Source organism: Sorex araneus, chromosome 11 (assembly GCF_027595985.1).
Source record: "Sorex araneus isolate mSorAra2 chromosome 11, mSorAra2.pri, whole genome shotgun sequence".
NCBI classification, from domain to species: Eukaryota; Metazoa; Chordata; class Mammalia; order Eulipotyphla; family Soricidae; genus Sorex; species Sorex araneus.
Genome location: NC_073312.1, coordinates 28,043,106 through 28,067,399, shown reverse-complemented (window position 1 = coordinate 28,067,399; position 24,294 = coordinate 28,043,106). Strand labels below are relative to the sequence as shown.

The window sequence follows — 24,294 nt, the reverse complement described above, 5'->3', positions numbered from 1 at the left end:
TGGGCCAGAAGCTCCCAGCACACAGTTTGGAGGCATTTTGGGGGCGCCGCTCGTGTCCAAAGTGGTTCAGTTGCCTCCGGGGTCGATCTTGTGCGGGGCCGCAAAGGAGCGTCCCCACATGGCTCTGTGCTTAAATCGACTCACTGTTTTTTCAACCCAGGCTTTGAGTTTTTTGTTTTATAATACCGACCCCTTACTCTTGTTCCCATATTTATTTTTCATGGTTTTCAAATCAAAACTCTCTGTGAAATTCTCCTCACACGTTTAGAAAATTAACTCTTCTCTCCTCTGTTCTCTGGAGTTGTTCGGGTCTATCTCAGATCCTGTGTGTAATGTGCTGAGTGTAATTTCCCATTTGCCTATTTGTCTTCCTAAGATACTCCGCAGCTTGAGAAAGTCACAATTCCCCCCCACCTCCATCTGCCTTCTGCATGCCTCACAGAATGCTTAAACACTTTGCTTATTAAACACCTGTGAAATGATAAAACAAAATAACTTATTATTAAGAGAGAGGGAGAACATATTTCACCAATGAAAAAGCTGACTTTCAAAGAAGATAACTTCACTGTATCACTGTATCACTGTCGTCCCGTTGCTCACCAATTTGCTCAAGCGGGCACCAATAAGGTCTCTGTTTGTCCCTGGCGCATTCAGGGTCAGGGGACTGAAGCCCATTATTGTTGCTGTTTTTGGAATTTCTAATATGCCACTGGTAGCTTGTCAGGCTCTGCCATGAGAGATTCTGCAGGTAACTGATTAAGTTCTGATTAATTTCTGAAGATAACTTAGTCACCAAAAACACCTTCAGCACACAAACCAAATCCTCAGTTCCAGTTCAGAGCTTTTCCCACTTTCAAACTGAATTTTCTTGTTTGAGGAAACTTAGACGCTTCTGGGTGCCTGAACTGCTTCCACACTGAATCTGTCCCTGTTAGGTTAGACAAGCTGGGCTATTCTGAGCTCAGCTACTCCAATATCTCATCACATTCCTCCTGATTTATTTCTTCTGTCTAATGTACTTCCTTTCAGTTTCATTAATTTTTTTTCTGTATAATTTCTTTTTATCATCTCTTTGTTCCGGAGGGCCTGTATCTGCCCGTTTTCTTTTGGTATCAGATCAATTTTTAATTTGTGGCTTCTGTTTCTGTGTCATTTTTAGGGTTTAAAATTGCATGCACTGCTCTTGTTATCTCAAACCACAAAAAAAGCAATTGAATTTGTAATTCCAACAAACATAAAATTAAAATAAGAGCATACAAAAAAAAGATAAAGCCACGGGGGAGGCAAGGAAATTATGAGCATATGCAAGAAAATAAGGAAGAAAGTTCCACAGGGTCCCACAGCAGTGACTATGGCTACGTTTAAGAAGTTCTGGTGGAGAGAGAGTTTGGACAGCAGCTACTTGCCCATAAATCACTCTCCTTCCCTTCCTCAGTCCTTTGTGTGTGTGACTCACGAAACCCTCAGGTCCACTGTCAAAGCAGAGGCTCCACCAGACTCAGAGGATATTTCTTCTTGCTCAGGCCAAAACCTATATCCTCCATATGCAAACTCCGGAAAATCACCTTAAGTTGCCTCTTTCTCTGGAGGAAGACTTTGTTCCAAACAAAAATTTGTTCCATAAGCAGCATATACCTTCATACTACCACTGCTTTGCATTTTATGACAAGTCCTCACTAAACATTGATCAAAAGTCAATACTGAAACTAACGAAAGGAGTCCAGTGAATGAAAGCGAGGCACTACCTGGAAAGCCAGGTTGTTCTCCACAAGGTAACGTTCCGGTATTGTCAGATATTAGCTAACCGTGATGCCCAGCTTTCACTCTGCCCTCACTTCTAGGACACATGCCCCAGATCATATTAACAGATTGTGGTGTCTCCCTTAGGTTCTTTCACAGAAACGTTCCGTATTCTTCTTATAAAACTTTTTAATCCTATGTGTCTAGTGATATGTGTGTTATACAGGGTATGAAATAAATAGTTAACAAGTATGGAAGAGGAAAAATGGTACCCTGGATGGGCTCTAGAATTAGCTAAGCCTGAATGTAAATTCTAATTTTACTATTTAGCAAGTGTTGGCCTTGAACAAATTATTGGTTTCTTCAATGGGTTAGTAAAATTTTTACCACATTTTAATGCTTCAGAAATCAGACTGTTATTTTTATAATAAGTATCACAGGAGATATGCCAGCTTCTCACTCTTGTGCTCCCCCTGCTACAGTTGTTATTATATTGAGGATACATTTTATTTTGTACATTTTATTACTGGAGCGATATTTACTTTATTACTGGAGCAACAGCACAGCACGTAGGGCATTTGACTTGCATGCAGCTGACCCAGGTTCGATTCCTCCATCCCTCTTGGAGAGCCCGGCAAGCTACTGAGAGTATCCCACCCGCACGGCAGAGCCTGGAAAGCTACCCGTAGCGTATTCGATATGCCAAAAACAGTAACAACACGTCTCATAATGGAGACATTACTGGTGCCCGCTCCAGCAAATTGATGAACAATGGGATGACAGTGCTACAGTGCTACATTTTATTTTATAATTTCTTATGTTCAAAAATTATGGAACGAGGCTTATGGGATAATAACTGTGACTTTTGGAACTCTCCTGTGGCAAGCACAACTTTAGATCTAAATTCCCTTATAACTATGAGTATCTTGTATATGAAAGAAAGAAGTCAAAATTCTCATCGGGCCATATTCTCCCTTTGCAAATGGACAGCCAATTTGGGTCATTAATTTAATGGTTATGAAGCTTAAATTTTCAGCTTCCCATGGTCACTGGCCTCTACTAATGTTCTAGGAAGGTAATATGCTCTTGTAGTCACATATATTTCTAAAATATACTAATTTGCTTTGTTTCCTTTATCTTAGTAAGATCCCCAAAAGTCAGAATCCCCCATGAATGTCATCCTAAGGTATTTATGTGAAGTATTTTGTATCTGGGGTCTTCTGCCTCTCGAATACTTCTTTGGACTCAGTTTATCTTTCCCTTCCATCAGAACCTGCCCTTGGGAAAGGAGCAAATTCGATATAACAATCTTAATATGAATTCCAACCAATGTAGTTTACTCTCTTCAGGCTATCTGTATTTTGAATTATTCTCTAAATGTAAAAGTACATGTTAATTTTCTCAAATAAAAGATATGCCATTAGCAAGCTGTCTGAAATGTTTCTTTTTTCTTTTTTTTATTAATTTATTATTTTATTGAATCACCATGTGGAAAGTTACAAAGCTTTCAGGTTTAAGTCTCAGTTATACAATGCTCGAACACCCATCCCTTCACCAGTGCACATATTCCACCACCAAGAATCTTTGAGCTACCTTCTAGACTTTTTTTTTTAACCTTCAGGCACATATCCAGAAGACACTTTCTACTATGTTTCATATAATCATGCACTAATCTATTTATAGCTACCTAATTCAGTTTCTACCTATTCACCACTATGCTCTAAGGTTAATAGATTATATTCTTCTGCATGTGAACACTAGAGACTGCAGGTCTGATGTATATGAGACAAAGAGAATACTACCTGAGTGTTTCCACCACCCTTCCACTGTTCATTCACCTTATCTCCTCTGCCTCCCTCTAAAATTTATGGAGCATCTGCCAAGTTATAGATTTTATTGTAGGCAGGCACAGGTTTTGAAACAAACATTCAACATTATTGAATTAATGAGTGAATGACTCAAACACTGATCTGTCATGATATCACTGTTATTACACAGTAATATTATAGAAATGTTGTTTCCTTTTCAGTTTTCCTCATTATAAAAGGTTAATATTATCATGGTACTCATTTTCTTTTTTTTCTCTTTTTTGGTTTGTGTTTTGGGTGACACATTGCAGTGCTCGGGGATTACTCCTAGCTCTGTACTCAGGAAGTACTCCTGGTGGTGCTCAGGTTACCATATGGAATGCGAGAATCAAATCTGGGTTGGCCACGTGCAAGCAAGCACCCAATCTGTTGTACTATCCCTCCAACCTCCATTGTCCTCACTTTTCATGTACTTCAAATTAATCCATGATCCTCAATAATAGCTGTTACTGAGCAGGTTCTCAACTCATGAGTGTCTGACAGATCACTTCTAAGATGGCTGACTCCAAAATTCTTATTTATGCTACTGCCATATTTTTTCCATGGTTCTGTAGGGAAAAGTGTCATAAAGTGACTACATTTACTGAAATTTCAAAAGAAAGTTTTCTTTATTAAATGTAACTAGCAATTATAAATAATTATATTAATAAAAACAGTGTCATATTTTAACCACATAAACCATTTCTTCTGCCTTTTGCATACCCTAAAATTTAGCACCTTAGCACCTTATGTATGCCCTATAATATAGTCGCTATTTTTATAATAATTGATATTTTTAATTAAACTATTTCCAATTAGACCATACGGCAAATGACGATAAGCATCACTTTGGTTTTCTTAACATTTTACCCTCAGATGTCTGGAAAACATAAATAATGTTACAAACAATTGATAAATGAAGGAAGGAAGAGGGGAAAAAACGGAAGGAAAGAAGGAACTTTTCAAATACGAGGGCAGCCAACAGTGCAATTTAGTATTTAAAATGCATCATAGAGACAGTACTTTTGAAAATAATTCTCTTATGACTGGGATTTCACCAACTCTTTCCTGTACTTACTGAATTGCTGAAAATAATATAAAAAGTGTTATTTCCTCCTCTGATTCCTCTAGGAGATGAAGATACAAATTGTAGAGTTCAAATGATTGAAGCCAAAGTGGTTCTTCTTGGTTTTATGTCATTGTTTTGGAGTTGGCCCAGCTATCCACACTATACCATCTGCGCTGTATCCTACATTTCTCACTTTCCCATCTGATTATTGCCGGCACTGTGATTCTCTACTCTTTTCCTTGACTCATCTCCCAAAGTACAGATGATTATCCTCATTCTAACTGAAGGGGGAGAGTGTGTGGATCAGTCAAAGAAGAGGGTTGTCCAAATATTGTCTCTACATTTCAAACACATCCTGAGAATTTCATATAACCAGAATTCACCCACTGCTCCGAAAACTGAGAATTCTGTAAGTGGCAGTCCAAATTTGGAAACCACAGCTGTTTTTAGGGATTGAGTCATTGCCTTCCAGGTGCCAAAAATATCACCTATCATAGTCTCCAGGGTTCAAAGAAAGAGGAAAGAAAGAACAAAAAGCAAAGAACAAGTTAAGGATAAAGGTAACATGAAGCTTCTCCAGTCACATAAATTATTATTAAGAAAATTATAAACACTAAAACAAGACTAATACTAGCAGTAAGGACCAGCACTCAATAGCAATGAATACACGAGTTCCCTTAAAAAAAAAAAAAGGAAGATCATGTATTTTACAAATTAAGATACAAAATTCAGAGAATTTAAATGAATAGTCCAAGGCTTTACAGCTAAGCCTTACCCATCTTTAAACTAGTTTGGGGCGCTTGCAAGAAAGCGTTCTGGTCACTCTGAGTCAGCCTGCACCGTGGACTCTACTTCCTCCAATTTCCTCCCCGACCACCAAGAACTTCAAGATCAGCCAAAGAAATCTTTTTATTTTTTCATTAGTAGTTAATGTTTATAGAGGTACTGTTGGTTTATAACACTATGAATACTTTATAAATATATTTTCATGCCTTTTCAGATGTATGCTTCTACACCATGCATGCCACCTAAGTATCAATAAACTTCATTGACAATATGTTAGATTTCCTCTACCTTTTGATTCTCATCTTCCCCCCACACACACACACACATTCTGGTAATATCAGTTCTTCAGTAAGAATCCAAGACATTTACATTGTTCTCTTGCTTTGCTATTACAGTTTTTATATCTTATATATGAATGAAATCACTTGGTACTTGCCCTTTTTTCACCTCTTCAGTTCCATTCTTGTCACTGCAAATTGAACTATTTCATATATATATATATAGTTGCTTTTTGGGTCAGACCTGGCATTGCACAGGGGCTACTCCTGGCTCATGCAATCAGAAATTACTTCTGGAGGTGCTTGGGGGACCATATGGGATGCTGGGGATCGAACCTGAGTCGGCCGTGTGCAAGGCAAATGCCCTACCCGCTATGCTATCACTCCAGCCCCTAATTATTTCATATTTTTTATAAGTTAATAGTGTTCTCTTTTGTATATGTACCACATCTCCTTAATTCACTCATATGTCACTGGATACTTGGGTTGTTTTCCTGTCTTGGCTATGATAAATAGCACTGTAATAAATATCACAGTAAATACACTTTTGAACATTTTTACTGTTTTTATATTCTTTAGATAAATATAAGAGTGTAATTTCTTGCTTATGTGTTATCTATTGAATATTTGAAGAAATCTCCATGCCTTCCATAGAGGCTGAACCACTATGCATTCCTACCAACTGTAAGGGTTCTTTTTTCTCCACACCCTAATCAGACTTTTTGCCTTTGGTTTGCTGATGTGTGCCATTCTCTCAGATATGAACTGAAATCTCAATGGAGCTTCAATTTGCATGTCCTGATAATCAGTGATGATGAACATTTTTTCATATGCCTGTAGGTTGTCTTTGGAGAATTGTCTGTTCAGTTTTTCTGTTGGTGTTGTGTTTTGTGAGTTCTTTTTGTAGCACTGTAGCACTGTCATCCCGTTGTTCATCGATTTGCTTGAGTGGGCACCAGCAACATCTCCATTGTGAGACTTGTTGTTACTGTTTTTGGCATATCGAGTATGCCATGGGTAGATTGCCAGGCTCTGCCATGCGGGTGGGATACTCTCAGTAGCTTGCCGGGCTCTCCAAGAGGAGTGGAGGAATCGAACCTGGGTTGGCTTTGTGCAAGGCAAACACCTACCCACTGTGCTATCGCTCCAGTCCAAGAGTTCTTTTCATAACTTGTATATTACCCCTTGTCAAATGTACGGAGTCTAAATATCATTCTTCCATTCATGAAACATCTTTCTTTTGGGGAGGGGCACACCCACCCCGTGGTGCTCAGTACTTTCTCCTGGCTCTGCACTCAGGCTTCACTCTGGCAGACTCCAGGACAATATAGGGTGCCAGGAGTAAACACAAGTCAGCCGTGTGCAGGGCTGACCTACCCTACACCTGTACTATCCCTCAAGTTCCGAGATACCTTTCCATTTTAATGATAATTTCTTTCACCATGCATAAGATTTTCAGTTTGATGAAATCCTTTTGTGTATCTTTGCTTTCACTTCCCCTATAATTGGAGTCAAGACCCAAAGACATCACTGAAGGCAGTATCACAGAGTGTGTGGCCTATGTTTTCTTCTATGTACTTTAAATTTTCTATGTATTTCATAATAGTAGATTTTATAATATGTTTTATATGCTGTATGTTTTGACTTAATTTTTGTGCATGGTATAAGACAGTGGTCCAATTTCACCTTTTTGTTTTGTTTTCTTTTTTTTGCATGTGGTGTTCCAGTTTTTCTAGCACTGCTGTTGAAGAAAATTTTGTGACCCCTGTTTAGTTTCCCAGCCCCAGTTTCCTCAAGGCAAATTAGTGCCTATAACATTCTGGGCTGTGGTAAGAGACACTCATCCTAGAGGCCCTAACAACTGGCAGAAAATAGCTGCAGACAAAGGGAAGTCTGTCATCACATGACCCCCCAAGCATAGAGAGATATAGTTCTGGTGTTCCGCAAGCAATGTTGGTTATTGCCCCGTAGTCTCTTGAGTACCACTCGGGTGGCCCTGGTGGTCACTGGTACCACAGGCCATAAGTATTTCTGCATCCTCAGGTCCTAGCATCAACTGTTGGATAGCCAAGTATCACTGGGAGTGACCCGAGGGCCCCTAAGCACTGCTTGGGGAACCAACATAACTCCCTACCCCACATACACACACAAAAAATGTTAACTTCCCTCCACTCAGTGATCTGTCAACCTTGGTGACAGTCTCAATAAACAGACTGTGGATGACATGGTGCCCTGTGACTTCTGAGGTTATGTTAGTGCTGGGAATCTAACCTAGGTCTCCTGCAAGAAAAGTATCAACTAAGTCTGTGGAGCTATCTCACTGGCCCTCCACAGCTAAGTTTACATATGTATCATTTGTTTTTCAGTCCCTTATTTATTCACTCTTTTCCTATTGAAAAAGGGCCTGCTTCCACACGAAATAGGGGTGGAGCGGGTCCCTCTTGTCCCCCCACCCCAATGGGACCCTGAGATGACGCTTACCAACTGCTTCCGGCTATTACTTAAGCTCCTTATTGGCCGTGATCCAGAGACACATGAAAGAGTCTTGCTGTAGAGATCTCTCCAGACCCTTATTATTAAAATTTTAGAATTCCAGGAGTGTAGGATGACATTACTTTGTCCTTTCCCTCCTTGCCATAAGTAGCTTGTCCCGGTTTTCCCCGGAGTTTAGGCTTACCCCAGTCACACCCATCAAGGTGTTCCCGAATCTCTCCCATCCCTTTGTTTAGCTATAATCACTTCTCCATGCTCTCTTCCCCAAAAGAGTTAATCCGCGGCTTTCCCTTAATCTGACTCTGCTAATTTGTAAGGTCAGACCTTCCTAGGATACTGAATTTATATTATATAAGTTAATATTGCCTTTCTCCTCTTCTTGTGCCTTTTGAATAATTTACTTTAAAGCTATGTCTGTTTTGTATAGACACAAGAAGACAATATTATGTTTTTATAACTTGGGAGTTAATTGGCCTCGAATATTATTCCCTCCCGGGCATCTGCTTTCTCCACTTAGCCTCAGTTGCCCTCAGTTCCTAGCACCCCAAAAGCAGGGTCCCGACGAGGGATGGGAAGGATCCAGGGCAAGTAGTGAGTTATGTGCTACCCTGGCATCGAGAGGGGCCTGGCCAAAGTGCCTAATTCTTAACTATAAATTAAGAGCTTGATCATAGACAAATGCTGTTATGATCCAAAAGTAATGACGAGACTAGGACCCTGCTAGGGATAGGAAAGACTGATCTGGCCTGAGCACTGTAGTCTGAGATTGAGATGGCCCCAGGAGAGCAATTCCATAAGCTTTAATGCATCTCTTATTGTGTCCATACAAAATGATTAATATTATGAATTCTTATATGTTTGCTGGCTGAGGAGAAGAGAAACACATTCATGGGACTCCGCCCTTGGGTGGGTCCTCCTGCTGAAAGAGAATTAAGTCCTAGGAGAAGCATCCCCTAAGGGAAAGGAACCTCACCCTATTGATGGTGACCACACCTAGGACCCCAACCCCCTGATGCTGTGGAGATTTAACTAGGCTGTAAGAGTGGATTGGGGGGCAGATCCACGGGGGACGAGATCCAGAGATCCAGAGAGAGACCGAGAGTGGGAGAGAAGCAGAGAGAGAGAGAGAATGAAATAAACCGATCGAGCAACCAGTCTGGCCTTCTTCCTTCCGTCGCCTGCCCTTGACCGACAGCACACACTGTGGTTCCGGGGCACCGGACGTGGGTGGTGAGACAGAGCCACCCGGAGAGCCCGCGAGTGCTCACGCCCCTCGGCGAGCTTTAGTTTTTTACACCAGGAGCATGGCCACAAGAGCATCTATGTAATATCATATGCTATTTATAAGAAGCAACACAAAATAAATTGTCTAGCATTGCCTTTTTGGCAGGTTTGAGTGGTGGCAGAAAAATTCCAAATAATAATGGTGTGACTGGTGTCAAAATATTGAATGTAATCAAAATAGAGAGAGAGAGTATTATGGAAATTGTCTGCCACACAGGCAAGGGAAGGGTTGGGATGGGGGAAATACTGGGGACTTTGGTGGTGGAAAATGCGCTCTGGTGGAGAGATGGGTGTTCGATCATTGTATGACTGAAACTAAAACATGAAAGCTTTGTAACTATCTCACAGTGATTCAAAAAAAAGGCCTGCTTCAAAGACAACACAGTGAGAGATGATTAACACAACTGAGGTGGTGGAGGAGGGGGATTGAAAGAGACATAGTTGGGTGCCTTGGTGGAAGGAGGCATGTTGTGAGGGATGTGGTGTTGGAATTACAGCAAACCATCATAGCAGTAAATCACAGACCCTCAATCAGTAAAAATGCTTTAAAGTAAATAAAATAGGAGCCAGAGCAATAATCCATCAGGTAGGGCATTTGTCTTGCCTTGAACACCTGGGTTCAATCCCTGGCACCCTATAATGTACCCCAAGATACCAGGAGTGATCTCTGAGTAGAGAGCAAGGAGTATGCCCTGAGCACAGCTAGGTGTGGCTCAAAATACATGATGATGATGATGATGATGATGATGATGATAATGATAACAACATTACATTTTAAAGGCCTGTTTATTTAAATTTTCTACAAAATTTTGGTTAATTGGATCAAGAAATTGAGCAGAGTTTAGTGTTCAAAACCATAAGGTAGAAAAGTCCTGGAAAGGACCTTCATGGAAAGGACCCGACCAGGCAGCCAAAAATGAGGTATCACCATTTTGTCAAGGTTTACAGAAGTTGTGGATACAACAACCTCACATTTCAGAAGTAGCTAATTCCATATATCTCAAAATGTGATATGCATTGAGTAGAATCACTCTTATGAACAGAGATGCCTAGAATCCATTCTAGACATACCAAATGAGAACATCTGGGAAAGAAAGGAAACTCCTTTCTTTGAATCACTGACTCCTGGTGATTCTGCACTTAAGTTTGAGAACACTGGACCAATCATGTCTTACAGGTTATTGCCTGATTTAATATGGCTTCCCCTACATTCTATAGAAGTAAGATGCTAGTTAGCTGATTTCAAGCCACCTTGGAAAAGTGCAAATATGGTTTAGAATTTCCAATACCTCAGACCAGAATGGAATAAACCCCTGCCCTCCCCGCCAAAAAAAAAAAAAAAAATCAAAACAATAAAGTAAACCTGTTCTTTCCCTTAAGAAAGTGATGAGATTAAATGTATTTGTTATTAAAACATAGCTTTTCAACCTTGATATGACACATTCAGATTCTTCTCAATGTAAAGACAATAAACATCAGTGGAGAGAGGGTCTCAGCCTGGACTGTGACCAGTTGACGACCCTGGTTCCCACAGTGCTGAGTCCAGCTGGGACCTTGTGAACTTTCCCTTATCTCATCCCCAAAGTCATTCTTCTTTTTTTCCAAGGAGAATTTTACTCACTTTCTGAATTTTCCTAATCTGGTCAGAGAGTGTGTCTAACAGGCGAGTTTTCAGGAAGTCCATCACCTTCACCACTCGGCCATCAATGTAGCAACTGGAATAAAAAATAAAATAAGGATCAGATAAAATCTCAGGAGACTATAAATATACTTCTCTTTCCAGAGGTCTCTGTTGCCTGAGAAACAGCCCGGGGTTCACTTGGGGCTCTCATACCCTTAAAAGATTTGACCCTGGTTTTTTTTTTCAAATAATAGGCTTTTAATCTTAATCATTTCCACCCCCATTTGTGAGATGATATTGTGAATTTTTTTCTCTTTTCAATCATTTTCATGTGAAACCGCATTGATTTGTCTATAGAAAACATATAGGAAATGTTCTGAACAATTTTACCAAAACAAGTACAATAAACTTTGTATACCCCCACCCCAACACATACACACACACACACACACACACACACACACACACACACTCCAACACACATATTTAGTAGATTTTGTAAAGATTAAACTGGTCCCAGATTAGGTAAATTTCATTATTTTAAACCTGCATATTCCCATCATTGTAAGTCTCCAAATTAAATCAATTTAAGTCATTGCTTTGACTCTGGGGTGCCTTTAACAACCCATTAAGTCCTTCTTAACGGACAACTAATGATAGATGACCTCATTTTAAATAAGACACCAATCAATTAGAATGTATTATAGAACTACAGGAAAATTTTCTTGAAAGTTAAATCCTGACTCCACTACATGATGTGGTAGAATACTTCTATGTTTTTTAAAGTTTAGAGTGGGTACTCCTGACACGTTGCACCCACTCAGCTTTCCCCTTGGCCTTTCTCCTCACTTTAACATTTTCCACAGGCGCCCATGTTGAAGTCATTGGTGTGGTGGGAAGACAATAGGTTTTGGAGTCAGAGAGATATCTGAGTTCCAATTCCAAATGAGCTAGTTGCTATCTATATACGCTTGAACAAATTACTTGGCCTCTGTAGGTCTCAGTTTTCTCATTTTTAAAAAAGATGATAAAACAGCTACTTCCCAAAATTAATTGAAGATCAAGAAGATAACAAACATAAAATATCTGACATGCAATGGCCCTCAACAACTCAGTTCGTTCTAATTTCTTTAGTTTTCAGCAAAGATGAGATAAAAAAAAAAAACAAGAGAACTGATGAATTAAATTATTCACAAGTATAGAATCCTAAAAGAATTTCTATGTCAAGGATACATGCTTTTCTACTGATATTTGTGGCCACTAACATTAGGGAATAAGATGAAAATATGGCATAACATTCCACCTCGTTCATGGTTCTGATGCTAGACTCATACCCAGTAAACACTTACGTGCAGCACACAGTGCTAGGGAGATTCATGTAAGTTACCTTATATCTTTTTCCTATCAGTACTCCACTCTCAGCACCCTGGATTTTATTAAAGGTTATTATTAGATGGCATACTACATAAATATGGGCATATTAAAAAAGAATGTTAAAATTAAAAATAATTTATTCGATGGATTTTGTTTGTCCTGGGGACATACCCAGTGGGATATGACTCAGGGGTCACTCCTGGTGGTGCTTGGGGTACCAGAGGTGAAACCCAGATCATAAGGCAAGTACCTTCTGCATTGTATTGTCTCTCTGTCCCAACTTATGAATTTAATCTAACACATTTATGGACATGAATTCTGGTTACCATATTACATGATGATGAGATATATGATGAAAAGTAAATTAATTTTTTTATGTTTTACTAAACATAAAATGTCCTCATTTCTCTTTTTTAGCTTCCAGGAACTATTTTAAACATCAGTGCTCATGATTATTGCTGGTAATACATATCAGTTCATGTGTATTGAAAGAAAAACAATAGATACAATTTTTCTTTTTTTTTTCTTTTTTGCTTTTTGGGTCACACCCGGCGATGCACAGGGGTTATTCCTGGCTCTGCACTCAGAAATTACTCCTGTAATTTCTCAGGGTGCTCAGGGGACCATATGGGATCCTGAGAATAGAACCCGGGTTGGCCACGTGCAAGGCAAACGCCCTACCTCTGTGCTATCACTTCAGTCCCTAGATTCAATTTTTAAATACATACATTTCCCTGGGAACAAGCTTCCTATCCCACATAATTCATATCCTAGGTTAAGGATTCTTCTCTCATCCTTCTATCATTTCCCATACCTTAAGATTCTGTATCCACAAAACTTGGATTTAGGAAACAGTTCAAAAAATGGCAGAAAAGAGAACAATCAGTGTTTCTGAACTGCCACCACCCAGCCCCTCGCCCCCCCTCACCCCCTTAAAAAATAGAACTAAATACAGAATCCTCTGTGAGGCCACATTGAGAAAGTTCACTGGCAACCCCAGCACCATAACCAGGAGATTCTCTGCTACAGAATAAGAGGCGGTGGACAGTTGAAAGTTAAGGAGCAGCATGCTGACCGCAAGGAGGGGAAAGGATGGTGTGATACTGCTAAGTCATGAAAATTTGCTCTAGGAAAAGGTAGGTGGTGAGCTTTAAAAATGAAACAGTGCTTAAAACTATACTCTTACAAAACTGATCTGAGGCAAGAACTGGGTTGGCAAGGGATTCAGGGCTGGCATTAGTAGCAGGTGTTCATAGGCAACCCCCTGCAAGTCAGCAGGGGCATCAGCTGCCTTTCTCTTTGGGAATGGGGAGCAACCCAAGTGCAAATTCTACCCTTCCAAGCTGAAGACAGAGCAGTGATGGCCGAATACCTACTGTAGTGATGGCTGAATACCTACTATAATAGCCACTTACAAGTGACGCAAGTCAACATCTGATTGATCGCAGCCAGTAGATTGAAGGGCTAGTGTCAGAAAAGTCGGATGGAATCTACAGAAACAGGCAACAAACATACATTTCCTGCTGTATCCAAATTTAGTTCTTGTTTGAACTATTGAACATTTGGTTGGAGTCCAGGTTTGGTCAAATTTAGGGGTAGGTCACAATATGTTTCTCAGATAGGTTTAAAACTGACAATACAAAGATTGCCCGGCACTGGCAAGTGCAAATACACTATTTGATACTAGGTCTTCTTAGAGCTATAGGTATAGCTGAGTCCTTCTAACCATAGACCCCTCATTTGCTGGCCAAACCTGTGGGGTACCAACATATAGCCACTGACAGGCAACAACTGTGAACTCTGGAATGTAGTATTGGTTTATCTTTCCTTGGGGATACAGATGATTCAGTGAGCTTGTGTCTGAAAATGGTCAACATTAGTCCAGGGCTATATAAACTTGAAAGTCTCTAGGTGGAATTAATGAATCTGAACCCAACCCAATTATGCCCCTTCCCAACCAATAAAAACAACACAACCTGTCTTCTCACTCCTAGCCCTCATACTGCACTAGACAAAATTAAGAAGTGAAGGAATTCACCATTAATTGCTTAAGACAAAAATATGAAAATGTCCCCTTAATCCCAAGGGCTCTCTAAACTCCCTGATGAAGGCTACACAATGATGATGATAAAGATGTTCACCAAATTAAGAAAAGCAATGGAAAAGTACTGCAACAAGTATTGAGTATGAGAAGAGTCTCATCAGAAATCACTGAGATGAAGAACCTATATGACAAATAAAAATACCACAAAGGGAGTTCAGAAGGAACAGGCTGAGGAGCTAATCAATATTTTTGAAGACAGGGTACGTGAAACCATAAAAAAAAAACAGAAGAAGAAAAGCAAAGAAAACCTAAGAGATCTATGGTAATGTCCACATCTTAAGGGTTCCAGAGGGGAAGAAAGAAAGAATGGGAAAGAACTATGGTTGAAGAAATTATACCAAGAAAGGTCCTAATCTGAAGATTGAGCCATACACCCAAATCCAAGAATCTTAAAGAGTTCCAAACAAAATAAACCCAAATAGAACACATTTGTTCTGAACACTGGAATTAAAATGTCAAAAGTCTAAGATATAGAAAGCTGAAAGCAACAAGAGCAAAGGAAAAACACACATAAGGAAGCCCCTGTAAGGGTCACAGAAGATCTATCAAATGAAACCCTACATACCAGAGGGAATGACATGATATGGCCAACAAATCAAAGGAAATTGGTGTCCAAACAAGGATGACTGTATAGCTGAGTTACACTCAAATTCAGAGTAATGTGAAGGTTTTCAGAAACAACTGTTAAAAAAGTTCATGGTCACAAATCAATTCTGCAAGCAGGTCTTCTATAAAAGGTAAAGAAATGCTCCTTGAAAATAGTAAGATGTTAAAATACATGAGATGTGGGAAAGGGGTAGAGAAATAATGACTCAACACTAACTTGTTTTGAACTTCAGAGAAGAAACAAGCTAATAAACCCAGAAGTAAACTTCATGATATCTAAAGACAAATATGTTTAAAACACACAAACAAGAAGAGTCAAATGGAAATCAACCATTACATAATAGGCAGAAATAAAAGTACAGAGAATAAAAGATAAAAGAAGGCCACAGGAAAAAAGATAAAAATCCACAAACACCCAGGAATCCATAGAGAAAAATTGTAATAATTTCTTTACTTCAATAATTATACTTGATGTCATTTGCCTGAATTCAATAATCAAAATGCACAGAGTGGCCTGACAGATCAGAAAATCCAATCTTCCTCCACATATAAGAAATACCCTCTTGAATAGTCATAATAAACATAGGCTCAAAATAAAAGGCTAGAAATCAGAGAGGTAAATGGTAGCCAAATATGGCTGTGAGAGCCAGACTTCTTAAAGAAGGGCTGCAAAGTTTAAGGAGAGAAATCCCAGAATGACCACCAACAAGATAATGCTCTTTGGCACTATCGCAGAAATATGGGAAGATGCCATCGTTAACAATATCGACGAGGAATACTGGTTCAGCACCTTCATGATTGTGCGAGGAATGCAGAGAGAGAGAGAGAAATACACAAAAAAGTCACAGAAAAGTTACCTGTCTTCGGAAACTTTCTAGCTCATTCGCCAACATGGTCTGGCACGAGCCTCAGGCAATCACAAGCTAATGTCTGAGCTCCCAAAGCTGTGCAGAGAAGCAATAAAGAAAGGCCTCAAAGAAAGATGAACAGCAGTGTTGGCCAATGCAGTAGAATCCAAGAAAAGTATTCACAGCACCCACCTGTCCTTCGCCAACTATAAGACCAAGATGACTGCCCCCCAACATCCTGATGGATCTATCACATCTTCCAGAAGGGCAATGGAAAAGGTTATCCAAGACTTCTACTTGGATCTCTTTGATAGCCACGTCCACCAGCCCACATACCAAATTCCACAGGATGGATATGTCATTCCCAGTGTTCTCCCTTCTGAAATCTGACATACCATTTTGTCAGTAAAGAAGCATACAGAACCCAGTCCAGACAAGGGCAGACCCGAACACCTGAAGAATCTGCTGCCAGTACTCAACACACTGGCTCAGCACACACTACCTGTCTGAATGCAAGGTTCCGTCCCAATGGAAAACCAGCAGGACTGTCCTGTTGTACAAGAAGGGAGACATCCATGACGTGGACAACTATGGCCCGATCTGCCTGTTGTCTGTCGTCCATAAGTTATTCACTTGAGTCATCGTGAATAGGATTGGCAGAACTAGACAAAGGACAACCATGCGAGCAAGCCGGTTTCTGAAAAGGATTCAGCACTACCGACCATATCCACAAGGTGACCAAGCTCATTGAGGTTTCATGAGAGTTCAAGATGCCGCCCTGTGTAATGTGCATCGATTTAAAGAAGGCCTTTGATTCTGTTGAGACTGAAGCGGTCATTGAAGCCCTAGCCAAACAGAGTGTTCAAACTCAATACATCAAGATCCTCCATGAGCTGTATTACGGATTCACCACCAGGATCTCACCATTATACAAAGAAGTGATCATCGATGTAAAGTCAGGGGTATGGCAGGGCGACACCATTTCACCGAAACTCTTCAGTGGCACCCTCGAGAACATCATGCAATGGCTGGAATGGGAAGGAATGGGAGTAAAAATAGATGGTCAGCAACTACACCACCTTCGCTTCTCTGATGACATCATTCTCAAAACACCAAATATCAGCCAAGCAGCACGAATGCCGGCCGACTTTGACCGTGAGTGTGGAAAGGTTGGACTGCAGCTGAATCTCACGAAGACAATGTTCACGAGAAACGGACTAGTTCCTGATGTTCCATTTGCCCTCAATGGAACGAGCATCTCTGAATGCAGCAGCTATGTGTACCTAGGTCGAGAATTCAGCATGACAAATGACCTGGCACCTGAACTGCGCAGGAGGAAGAGAGCAGCATGGAACGCCTTCAAGAGCGTCGAAGAAATGGTCAAGAGGATGAAGAACCTCTGGCTCCGGGTACATCTTTTCGACTCCACTGTTCCTCCTACATTAACATATGCCTCAGAGACCTAGGCCCTATGAACACAGGATGAGAATTCTATTTGGTTCTCCGAAAGAGGAATTGAAAGAGTTATGCTTGGAGTATCACGTTTCACTCAAGTGAGAGAAGGAATCTGGAGTTCCGACCTCCATCGATGATCAAGAATCAGGGACACTGTCTAGTTTGCCAAGGCATTGAAAATCAGATGGACTGGGCATGTAATGCGATTCAGAGATGACCACTGGACTAAACCTGACTGAATTCCATGGGACGTCAAAAGACCACATGGCCGCCTACCTAGGAGATTGTCAGACTTCTTCATCAAGACCCTGAACAAACGGTTTGAGGCTCTTCGTGTTCCTGGAGCAGATACCATTGGGTTACACTAACATGCAACAGGGATAAATGGAGACGTTTCTGGCGCCCACTTGAATAAATCGACAAACAATGGGATTACAAATGATACAAGTGATACAAGCCAGACTTATTTTAGATAATACAGACATCAAATTAAAAAAGGTAATGAGAGTCAGGAGTGGGCATGACATACTAAGAAGACTTACTACTCATTAACACTTATGCACTAAATGAAAGGAGTACCAAAATATATAAAGCAACTACTAGCAGGCCCAGAGAGAGATACTGAATACAACACAACAGCAGTAGAAGATTTTAGCACCTACCAATAAAAAGCAGTATGAAAGGAAGAAATGGGATGTTTCACTTAATATACATATATAGGCCTTTCCACCCACAAAAAAGGCAACTACACATTTTTCTCCAGCGTAGATGGACACATTTCAGAATCAATGTCATGCTCGGACACACAGGGAAGGCATTCCAGGGGAATAAAAATCCCAAAAACTTTGTCTAAAACTTTTTATAGTTTTTTCTTGATCCCCTGTAACCGAACAAGCTGGATTCAATCTTTTTTATTTGGTTTCTGCTTCCCTGTGGACAGTGAATTAGACTTGGGCAAGGAAGAACCAGTCAGGAAACTGGTGTGACAAGGTAATCCTTTCTCAGTGGTGCATGGAGGCAAGGATCTGGGTTAGGTAAGGGAAGGTCACTGAATGCGGGAAAAGTGAGAGACTATGAAAAAAAATCGAATAAAATTTTGTGGAACGTCAGACAGGAAGTCTCTGATGCACATGGGCTTATCAGGCAGAATGCCTTGAACACTCGCACCAAGGACCTCGATGGCAGTCGACCAGCAGTTTTGGGACTGTGAAAAGAGATGAACAACTGTTCGAGGTACTAATGAAAAGTATCAATCACGGGCAGCCGGAGATAGAGAAGGAAGTGCAGAGAAAAGCCAGAATAGGAAATGCTATTCTGTGTTGTTTCTTCAGCCTTGGGATACTTGAAGAGGCCATGCTGTAGTTGAGACCAACAGAGAGTGGGCAGTTATATAATGGTCAGAGTTTCTTTAGTACTTCTCAGATCTGACAGTGGAAATTGATTTCAGCTTTGGTCTAGCTAAGAGTCCCTTCCTTACGTAGTTTGACTAACAACAACAATTGTTGAAAAAGCCTTTTCAACAATCCCTGTCTGTGTTAAACTCTTATTTGGCTGTTAAAGAAAAACACTACAAGATACTAGAAAGTTTCAGCCACTTAGATTTATAACTTTAAAGCCACTTTTTTTTTCCTTTTTGGGTCATACCCAGCGATGCACAGAGCTTACTCCTGGCTCTGTAACCAGGAATTACTCCTGGCGGTGCTCAGGGGACCATATGGGATGCTGGGAATCGAACCTGGGTGGGCTGCGTGCAAGGCAAACGCCCTACCTGCTGTGCTATCATTCTAGCCCCTAAACCACATTTATATTGTGATGTAGAAATACAAACTTTGATCTCCCTGAATTGGAATCACTAAGGGAATCATTTAGTTTATAGGTAAGAGTCAGATAAATAACTGTCTTTTTCTTGGGTGTTCATGGACAATTCACTTGCTGCATTTACCCTTGGTAAATATGAGACCTCTAGGAAAACATTCAACCCATTCAACCTCGTAATCTGGGGTTATTTGGAAACTTCCTGCCTATTTCAGACTTTGCCTCTTTGATATCAGTTGCCTGTAGAAAAGGAACCATTTTTTTTTTATGTTTCTTTTTTTTTTATTAGTTTATTTTTAATTAGAGAGTCATCGTGAGGGTACAGTTACAGATCCATACATCTTTGTGCTCATGCTTCCCCCATACAAAGTTCGATAACCCATCCCTTCACCAGTGCCCATTCTCCACCACCAGTAAACCCAACATCCCTCCCCCCCTCCCCAGTCCCGTCTCCCCCCACCCCACCCTGCCACTATGGCAGAGAATTCCCTTTTGTTCTCTCTCTCTGATTAGGTGTTGTGGTTTGCAATAAAGGTGTTGAGTGGCCATTGTGTTCAGTCTCTAGTCTGTATTCCGCCCGCCTCACCCTTCCCCCACATGACCTCCAACCACATTTTACTTGGTGGTCCCTTCCCTGAGTTACCCAGAATGAGAGACCAGCCTCCAAGCCATGGAAACAATCTCCTGGTACTTATTTCTACTATTCTTGGGTGTTAGTCTTATAGTCTATTATTCTATATTCCACAGATGAGTGCAATCTTTCTATGTCTGTCTCTCTCTTTCTGACTCATTTCACTTAGCATGATACTTTCCATGTTGATCCACTTATATGCAAACGTCATGACCTCATTTTTTCTAACAGCTGCATAGTATTCCATTGTATAGATGTACCAGAGTTTCTTCAACCAGTCATCTGTTCTAGGGCACTCGGGTTTTTTCCAGATTCTGGCTATTGTAAACAGTGCTGCCGTGAACATATAAGTGCATATGTCACTTCGACTATACTTTTTGGCTTTTCTGGGATATATTCCCAGCAGTGGTATTGCTGGGTCAAATGGGAGCTCAACCTCAAGTTTTTTGAGAGTCGTCCATACTGTTTTCCAAAAGGGCTGAACTAGACGGCATTCCCACCAGCAGTGTAGAAGGGTCCCTTTCTCCCCACATCCTCTCCAACAGCGGTTGCTTTTGTTCTTTTGGATGTGTGCTAGTCTCTGTGGTGTGAGGTGGTATCTCATGGTTGTTTTGATCTGCATCTCTCTGACGACTAGTGATGTAGAGCACTTTTTCATGTGCCTTTTGGCCATTCGTATCTCTTCCTTGGTAAAGTTTCTGTTCATTTCTTCGCCCCATTTTTTGATGGGGTTGGATGTTTTCTTCTTGTAGAGTTCAACCAGTGCTTTATATACCCTTGATATCAACCCCTTATCTGATGGGTATTGTGTAAATATCCTTTCCCATTCTGTAGATAGTCTTTGTATTCTGGTCACTGTATCTTTTACGGTGCAGAAGCTTTTTAGTTTAATGTAGTCCCATTTGTTGATCTCTGTTTTTACTAAATTGCTTAGTTCCGTGTCATCTTTGAAGATACCTTTATCTTCAATATCCTGGAGGGTTTTGCCGACCTTGTCTTCAATGTACCTTATGGTTTGTGGTCTGATGTTGAGGTCTTTAATCCATTTTGATCTGACTTTTGTGCATGGTGTCAGGTCGAGTTCTAAGCCCATTTTTTTGCATGTGATTGTCCAGTTGTGCCAGCACCATTTGTTAAAGAGAATTTCCTTGCTCCACTTCACATCTCTTGCTCCTTTATCAAAGATTAGATGATCATACATTTGAGGTTGTGTGTGGGGATATTCCACCCTGTTCCATTGGTCTGCAGCTCTGCCTTTGTTCCAGTACCATGCTGTTTTAATTGTTACCGCTTTGTAGTAGAGTTTAAGGTTGGGGAGGGTGATGCCTCCCATCATCTTTTTCCCAAGAATTGTTTTAGCTATCCGTGGGCGTTTATTGTTCCATATAAATTTCAGGATTGCTTGCTCCGCTTCTTTGAAGAATGCCATGGGTATCCCTATAGGGATCACGTTAAATCTGTATAATGCTTTTGGGAGTATTGCCATTTTGACAATGTTTATTCTCCCTATCCATGAGCAGGGGATATGTTTCCATTTCCTCATGTCCTCTTTTATTTCATGGAGTAGAGTTATATAGTTTTCTTTGTAGAGGTCCTTTACTTCTTTAGTTAAGCTGATTCCAAGATATTTGATTTTCTGGGGCACAATTGTGAATGGGATTGCTTTTTTCATGTCCCTTTCCTCTGTCTCATTGTTTGCATATAGGAAGGCCATGGACTTTTGGGTATTGATTTTATAGCCTGCGACTAGAAAAGGAACCATTTTATCATTTAGATGTGGACATGAAAGAGATAGAGAAGTCTGAACTTACCATTTAATATGAACAAATCGATAAGATAATGAAGATAGTAATTTCTAACCAAGCTAGGTGAAAGGGAAGAGGGTTGTATTCCAACTTACTATCTAGTGGTGTGGGAGCTTTATAACTATTCTGTAATTAATTCTCTCTCAATGCCAAGATATGGATGATTCCTGGCTACCAACCAATCTCTCCATAAGAACTAATTAATTTAGTAATTTGATCACAAAGTGATCAAATGAGGGGCTAGGAGGTATAGTACAGCAATTAGGGCATGTGTCTTGCATGCACCCAATCAAAATTTGCTCCCTGGCACCACCTGGTCTCCTGAGCATCACAGGATGTAGCCCTTGAGGTCCCACTGGAGGGCCACTGGTGTGGCTGTGGTGGTCCCTGACATAGCAGGGCCTGACAAGAACCAGGTCCTCAGCCTAGAATTGAGCCATTGGCAGGGTTGGCCAAGTGCAATTTAGATGGGCCTAACAATCACTTTGGAAGCTTGTTCTCCCCACAAAAGATAATCAGAAAAGGGGCCATGCTTAGTATGTGCATAACAGAGGTTTGGTCCCTGGTAAAATCTGGCCTCCTGAGAATGGCCAGATAGAACCTGGGGGTCTCCAGTTCTGCTTAGGTGACCACAGTGGTCCCCACACATTGCATCCTCAGTTTGCACTATTGAATCACCACCAGCCTGGTTGGTAGAGCATTGCTGGGAGTTGCCCCCCGGACCCTCTGAGAACCTACTGGATGTGCCCCCTCCTGTGAAAAAGAAAAAAACCCAAAGTTATCAGAAGACTAAATAATTCATAGAGGAAAGGGAGGAATAAGGGAAAGACAGAAGAAATAGTCTGGAAACAACAGATGCTCAGAGAAACAATTTTCCTCCCAGCACTCTTGAAATTTTAGCATCGCTCCTACAAGCATCTGAACTGCTCAACTAAAAACCGAAGCCAAAAAAGACTGCAGAAATAACCTTTCTGGAAACTATTATAAATGCAATGAGGTTGAAACCTTTGTGCGTGGACAAATAGCCTGTCTGGCTCAATACCAGCAAACGTCATTCCTTCCTCTGTTGGCCTTTAGATTGGCAGTTTGTATCAGCACACATCTGAGGTGGTGGCAGAGTATGTACACGAAAGAAATAGATGCACATACCAATTTATTCATTGACTTGCTTTCCATCCTTAGTTGTTCATTTTATTTCCTATTTAAAACATCCAATATTATTTAAAATTTGCCCCATTTTGGTTTTGAGAAAGAAATAAACCTTCATTGTAGACAGATTAAAAAGGACACATAAAATAAAGATGTAAAAATGAAAAAAATTACTAAACCCAACAAAGAAATCTATGTTAACATTATGCTGTATGCTCTTCCAGAGTTTTTCACTCTAAGTATATACAAAATCTGCTATAGTTATTTATTTTAAAAAATTTATTCCAGATACTATTTCAACTAAAATATTATCTTAAACCTGCCTGAGCTGAGACTCTCAGAGCCCATCTGAGGGATAGTAACAGACACATTAGCAACTCAAGGTCAACCATCTTACTTGAATTCCATTCAGACCATTTGGGAGTTCTCTGCCAGGCACAGGTTGCATCGCCTCTGTCTTAGCCAACCTGGTTTTCACCCCATCAGATACCAGTCCCCAGCCCCCACTTTTCCCTAGGCCCCTTAGATAGAGTCTATGTAGGATTGTACAACAATTAGCCACTTATTCCCATTAGCCATTTAAAACATTTAATGAGGAGAGTTGGTTGGCTCCAGGGCAGCTGGTTTTGTTTACCAGGCCCTTTACTTGAAAAGGAAAAACCTTTGCCCCTTATTATCTGACCTCTTCTTTTATTTCAGGTAATTGCATTAGTGCTGGCTTCCCAATGCTCAGGAATTTCCGGACCTATTTTGCAGCCCGCTGCTCTCAGGGAGGAGGGGCCATGCACTCAGAATTCTAGCCCCAGCCTGCTGACTGCGCAGGTAAATGCATAAAACTGCGGTGTCCCCGCTGAAGGGCAGAAGCATGGATAATCATTAGAATAACTCTTTTGACCAATAAAACCTATTTTGACACCTTAAAAGCTAAACACAGGAGAGGCTGACTTGATTCTTTCCAAAGCTTTATAAATGTGTTTGTCCCGTATTCAAAGTCACTCAATTTGGGTTCCCGCTGAGCACTTTTTTTTTTTTTTTCTTTACCCTTGCCTTTAGGTTTTCTTTCTGAGCCTACATTGTTCTGGAATCTTTACAATGAAATGACTCATCTTGTGCTCAGATACTCCTGGCAGTTCTGGGATGAAACAAACTTTAGAAAAGGGGGGAAAGTCCTACAGAAGTCAGCTGACTAAAAAGTTGTGGCTAAGGAATTTTAAGTTTCTTCACTGGAAAATGTTATAGGAAAAAAAAAATAACACCAACAACTGTACCAAAAAAGATCATGGTACGGGGCAGACATGGAAAGGGTACATTAAGTGAGATAGTTCATGAAAGCGTGAGAATCAGTAAACTCTAACCCACACTAAGCCAGGGGGTGGCCCTCAGCTCAAG

At 40.6% G+C, this 24,294-nt stretch overlaps 1 protein-coding gene across 2 annotated transcripts in view; it reads right to left on the bottom strand.

Annotated features, from left to right (window-relative positions):
• HPSE2 (heparanase 2 (inactive)) overlaps positions 1-24,294 on the bottom strand; it is a 641,446-nt gene that overhangs the window by 152,549 nt on the left and 464,603 nt on the right. For both annotated transcript variants that reach the window (XM_055119266.1, XM_055119267.1), the window contains one exon: positions 11,119-11,212. In XM_055119266.1, the coding sequence (XP_054975241.1) occupies positions 11,119-11,212 (94 nt within the window). The remainder of the gene's footprint in view (positions 1-11,118; positions 11,213-24,294) is intronic.